This window comes from Frankliniella occidentalis, unplaced genomic scaffold (assembly GCF_000697945.3).
Source record: "Frankliniella occidentalis isolate FOCC.00 unplaced genomic scaffold, Focc_3.1 Scaffold74, whole genome shotgun sequence".
Lineage (NCBI taxonomy): Eukaryota > Metazoa > Arthropoda > Insecta > Thysanoptera > Thripidae > Frankliniella > Frankliniella occidentalis.
Window position 1 is genome coordinate 24941 of NW_026267204.1, and position 6030 is coordinate 30970.

Consider the following 6030-nt stretch of genomic DNA (forward strand, 5'->3'; position numbering starts at 1 on the left):
GGCAAAGAGCATGTTACCAGTGTGGTCCAGTGTTGATGTAGCCACCTCATCTGACCCTACAAACAACAAATAGGTAAAACAACAGCTGATGCAAAAACAAAAGTTAAGAGTGAGACACAAACCTGCATACGAAGAGCACTTAAAATTGCTCCTACAAACATTGGTTGCTGTGGTATTGGTCGTCCTAGCATATACTTTAATTCAGAGTTCTTTTGTGATACCGAAATTGAGACATCCCCACCATTAAATGAATTAGGGCTGCTTGATGACACTGGAGCTGAACTCTGAGTGTTCTGTTGAACAATAACTTCACATTTTTGATGTTGAATCTGATGCTCTAAGATAAGCAGAGCTAGTAAAAGTCTGAAAAAGAAGATTGTGCAAAATGATAAATAAGAGATAAAAACTAGGTATAATTACGGTATTTTCTTGTTTGTTTTTTTTTCAATTTGAAAAGATAAGTACATTATGGCTAAGTATGATTACCTTAAGAGTTGAATTTGGTATGCTTCCCCTAGAGGAGACATGATGGGATTTTCCCCAGCAGGTCGACTGGGATCATTGAATTGAATTATTTCCTCGGTGAACGTCAGGTTTGGATGTGCATTGTTTGTTGTGGCACTATCATGTACACTTGCAACAAGGCAGTGTAACACTACTTTCTGAACTTTGCACCGTGACAAAAGATCTCCGATGTAGTTAGCAAGGCCTTTGCCGCTATCACGAATAATACTTGTCAGTTCTGAAAATATTAAAGTAAGCAGCTCCAGACTTGCAACTTGAACCTGTCCATGCAGTACAATGTCAATGGCAGTGTATTCATACAAATTGGCAACAAAAATTTGCACTTCATCACAGAATTAATCTTACACATGTAAAGGTAGATCAAAAGGTGTACTAAAGGGTTACTATACAATGAAAAACTGTACCTGTTGGTTGCCTTCAATTTCCTGTTTGGTCAGTCTCATTTGCCCAAGGCTAGGGTAATAACTACGAATGTAATACAGGCATGTGAGAATAAGAACCTCTAAATACATGTGACTGCGCCCACTGCCACCAATACCGTTTGCAAGATCACCATGGAAATTATTTCCAGAAGCAGATTTTCTATGTCTGTGGAATGTAACACCATTACAGAGTAAGTAAAAGTAAATTTTAAAATGGAAATCATTCAGAAGGGCATGCTTAATACCTGGCTAACAAATTCAACAGATCTGAAGATGATCGAGCAACACCAGTTGTTGCAGCACACGACAAAAATGTCCTAGGGTTTGTTGATAGGGCATTTCGAAGAGTACGCAGAGAATAAAGGGTACGAGCTGAATCATACACTCCACAATAGAGCAACATATGCGAATGAAGTGGATGTAAAGCTAAATGAGATTGCAGGTCTGAAGACAACCTTTGCTTGCCCACAAAAGTTGATTTTGCCTGAAAAGTGTTCAGCTTATCATGTAACATTCAATTTACAGATGGTACATGGTACATGCTAGATGGATAGAGAGAAAAACTATAAGGGAATAGGAAAAGTTTAGGATACTACCTTACCTCCAAGGTAAGTGTATCTAGGCTGCACTTGGCCAACCCTGATGAAGAAGAGAGAACAGAAGATTCTGCCCGAGATCGAGGTCTCGACTGGGATCCAGTCCTACTAAAATAATCTTCAGCAGAAATTGATTCCTCCAACTCGTTTTCGGCAGTGGACATCACTGGGGTATTAACTCTGGTTGGATAGTTGGATCTGGAGGAAAAAATTGCGGGAATAAATGTACAAAGTGCGGGTAAGTACTGAAAAGTATGTGAAATAGTGGACGGTTTCAATGTTACATACACTTTATCAGAGAAGTCATCTTCATCTCCCTCTTCAAATCCACTACTGAGACTCTTTAAAACAGGGTTTTCCACAACAAGCCGACCATCAACTCTTACTACAACATTAGGCAATGAAATCGAGTCTCCGCTGGGATTGACTGGAGACCTGGAATAAATATGAAAATTATGTTTACTCCTCATGAATAAAATTTATTATAGAACTAACATTCAACAAGACACACCTTGCATTCAAAATTGTGGTACCCATGTTCTTTGACACATCTTCACTTAAACTAGCACTTCCAGTCACTAAAGAGCTAGAGCTGTCACTAGCATTGCTGCTCATGCTCGTGGAGCTATCACCATCATTGCTGGTCACAGTGTAGTTTCCAGTAAGAGCAGATGGTATTGCCCAAGACATAAGACTTGAAGGACAGTACTCAAAGCTCGCCACATCCCTTTCATAGGTGCAGTGCCTTACTAGTGTTGCAACTGTAAAAATTCGTCTTGCTCTGACTGAATCACTTTGCTTCTGATCTGTTTCATGATGAAACAAAAAAGGGTTTTTATCTTAGACTAGAAACAATTTGTTAAAAACATACGATGGCCGCCTTCTAAAAATTGAACTCTTGCAACGAACCTGAAGACTGCACTGGAGTAACATGGTAGATAACATTGCCATCTTCAGAACTGATAGCAAAAATTCTTGACTCTGCTTTATCAGCTTCATTGGGCAGCACAGTACTTCTATGCTGTATTGATACACGGAGCACTGAAACCCGAGCTGTTGTGGGTGCAAGTAGAGGTAGAAGTAATGGATCCAGAAGACGAGGAACATCGCCTCGCATTAGAGTGTGAAGAAGCCAACTCTGAGCTGTGAGCTTTAATGGACTACTGTCAGGAAGGGCAAGATTATCAAGCATTCTCAAAAGTGACCTGGGAAAGGAAAAATTACAAATAAATGATTTGGTATGTTCTAGTTGGAGTTGTAAAAAAACAGACAGATAAATTTTAGGACTCTAGTCTCAGGTCTCACTTTAAAAATGGCCGTTTGCTCTTATTACACATTACTCTTGAAGCATGCCAAAATGTAGCAAAAGTTTGAAATCCTCTTAACTGAGCTTCATCATCTTCCTGACTGATGAACTCTCCAATTGTTGCTTCCACAATATCGTCTGTAATCACTGTGTCGTGCAGCTGCTGCAGGAGTGCAACAGAGCGAGCCTCAAGAGCCCCACCATTGCTCAAATGACGCCATAACCAGTGTGCTATCACCTGAAAAATAAAAAAAAGACCTTTTAATGTAAAATAATTAGGTGGAAAAAAATTGTGGCATGCAAATCATAGGGCCAGCTTAAAATCAAAAATTTCAGTCAAATCATGGACACACCTGCATGGCACATGTGCAGTTCTCCAAAGTTTGTACTTCATTTTGCATAAGTAAAGGTGTCAATACAACAGGAGTTACTACACTGTTTTCAGAGCTTGAAATCTGATGAGGAATATTTTTGGATGTTACAGCAATCAGGTCTAACAAAGTTGAAATAGCAGCAAGCTGCATTGAGGGTGACTGGCCAAGCCAGCAGCAACAAACTGTGAGCAGTTGCAACCAGGGTGGCATTTCAGTTGGTGTCGGTTGTGGAAATGTTTCAAGTGGCTGGCAATAAGATGGAAATGTAGACAAATCAACGAGAAGAGTGCAGGCAGCACAAAACACATCCTCCCACTCTGTTGACTGAGCTTCAAGCTGTACTGACATGTCCAATACTCCTGTTTCCCTCCAACAATTGGATTTAGGTATTTTAATTGGGTTCTTCAGTAGAGCTTGGTTTGTATCAAACTCTGGCTCAGTATTTGTAATACAAGCTTTCAATAATATTTCTAGGCCAGAGGTATCATTTCTTTCTACTTCAGAACATGATGCAATCATTAAACATTCAAAGAGTTTTGAGAACTCATGAGATTGCCAGTTTATTATTCTGTTGCTTGAAACTAACAGAACAAACAGCTCTTCATATCGCTTACGACATTCATCCAGAATAAGATTGGGTGTAAAGCATTGACTGTCAATTTTCGGCTCAGCTGTGCAGTCAGTCATTTTTTTAATGTTACAAATGTCATCGCTAGTAGATTGCTCTGCTTCCAGTCGGGCTCCGACACTGATGCTTCGAGTCGACATTTCCATTTTTAGGTTGACATCCGACTCTAAATGATGATCGCTGAGAGACAGATCCTTCAGCCGGTCCACATTACCCTCCAGAATTAGGGTTTGACTGCTATCACTATTTCGTCTTTGACTGAATGATACAGTTTTAGCCCGTGGGCGTACTGAATCAGTAAAACCGTTACATTTAGAGGTTGTTGGCTGAGGCTGGACTCGAGACAAAACTTTGGAGCAGAGCTGGAGGCACGTAACCAACTGATGGGGAGTGTAAAGAATATCAGGTAAAACCATTTGATTTACAATGAGCAAAAATAAATTTGGTAAATGCTCTAATGTTGTGTCAATGTATGATTCTAAAGGAACAGCGTCCAATAAACAACTTATTAGTTGGCAGACCTGTAAGAAAAGACAGAGATTTTACCACACATTTACATAGACAAGTAAGTTACAGTTTACATTTAGTTGACAGACTATGGGTCTATTAACACACCTCAACAAGACAAGGTTGACCTGAGCCAACTGGTCTAACAGACTCAACATTCTCATGAATATCTTGACCAGTCAACATTGAATCATGATGCATGATACAAGCTTTTTCAATAAGGGAGCCCGCATATTGCCATATGTATGCTGGTTCCAAAGAGCTGAAGAGCAGATTAACTGATTTAAAGAGCTCTTGGTTATTTGTGGGTTGAGTTCTGCATTTAAGGGAGGGACAAAAATTGTTTTGATTTAGATGCGATAATACAAAAAAACCAAAAAATAAGATACAGCATAATAATAATAAAAGATACAAAAGTATGCCTACAGGTTTCGATGGAGATCCTTCATTCTTCCTTCAGCACCCTGTTTTTCGGCTGATGCTAGATACAACGTCCTACAACAACAAAATTCACCAAAAGAATTAAATTGAAATAATAATAAATTTCTTTGATCAAATATTTGGATAAATGGCAGATTTACCTGAAAACTTCATACAAAATGAAGTCGAGAATCATTGGCCCAATCTCAGGTTTATCTAGCAGAGACACTAAAATTCGGAAAGGCTTGAGGTCATGATTAGCTTCTGCCAAAACTTGATTTAGAGATGTGCGAATAGCCTGAAAAGGGTGAGGAAGTAAAGGTAGAGTTTCAGGAAAGGGCACTTACGTGATAAGAGAGATAATAAAAATTGTATAGATAATAAAATACTGTTACCTGTACCAACATTTCTTGAGAAAAGAGTTGAAAATATGACACTGAAGGGGATTTGATCAAAGGATGATCAGGACTCAAAAGAGAGAAATTTACTTCAGATCCAAGGAGCCATGCAAATAACCGCCTACAAAAAGAATATTCAATGGGCATGATTGACAAAATTGTGGTGCAAAGATAAAGACAAAATTAAAAATTTATCTATACCTATTCAGAGACATGTCACGGCGTAGGATAGTATTCAGCGATGCAGTGACCAGACGTACCATATCTGATCTGACTAATTGGCTGTTGTGAAGGGGAAACCCCACGAGGAGGAGATCAAGGGCACTTCTCTGTACAAGGACACTGGAGTCCTGCACTGCAGTGCAAAGCCCTTGGACCATAACTTCTATATCAGTACCCATTATGTGAAGCTGATCTTCTGTACTGAGCTTTCTATTGAAGTGGGCCAGGATGAAACAAATTGCTGGGAGTCTTATGATTGAGTTACTTGATAGGCAGTCCCACAGGCAAGTATAAAAATGAGCAGCACCAACACCATCACAAACTTTTTCTAAGAGACTGTTGGTTCTGTCAAAGTGATCTGATCCTTCCTCTAAGCCTGGAAGAACACCACTCAGAAAGCCACTGAGAGCAGGACACAATCTCTCTCCGAGTGGTACAAAATGAGTTTCATAGACAGTGAGCAAAGATGGCCTCACGTTCATTGCTGCGTGTCCAAGCAATGGGAATAGACCTAAAATAACAAAAAAAAAAAAAAATAGATTAAAAAAAATGAAATTTGAGACAGCAAAGCTTGTAGCAACAAGAAGAACAGTATAATATTTAGACTTGCCTGCACTGTAAATAAACAATTC

At 39.3% G+C, this 6030-nt stretch overlaps 1 protein-coding gene across 1 annotated transcript in view; it reads right to left on the minus strand.

Moving 5' to 3' along the window:
- LOC113214361 (protein dopey-1 homolog) overlaps window positions 1-6030 on the minus strand; it is a gene marked incomplete at its 5' end in the record, with an annotated part of 29024 nt that extends 22994 nt beyond the window's left edge. Inside the window, 16 exon segments of the mRNA XM_052268708.1 lie at window positions 123-363; window positions 487-785; window positions 930-1113; window positions 1193-1431; window positions 1549-1741; window positions 1832-1978; window positions 2055-2349; window positions 2453-2748; window positions 2849-3087; window positions 3203-4372; window positions 4467-4674; window positions 4785-4853; window positions 4940-5076; window positions 5174-5297; window positions 5378-5909; window positions 6009-6030. Of these exon segments, the coding sequence (XP_052124668.1) occupies window positions 123-363; window positions 487-785; window positions 930-1113; window positions 1193-1431; window positions 1549-1741; window positions 1832-1978; window positions 2055-2349; window positions 2453-2748; window positions 2849-3087; window positions 3203-4372; window positions 4467-4674; window positions 4785-4853; window positions 4940-5076; window positions 5174-5297; window positions 5378-5909; window positions 6009-6030 (4395 nt within the window).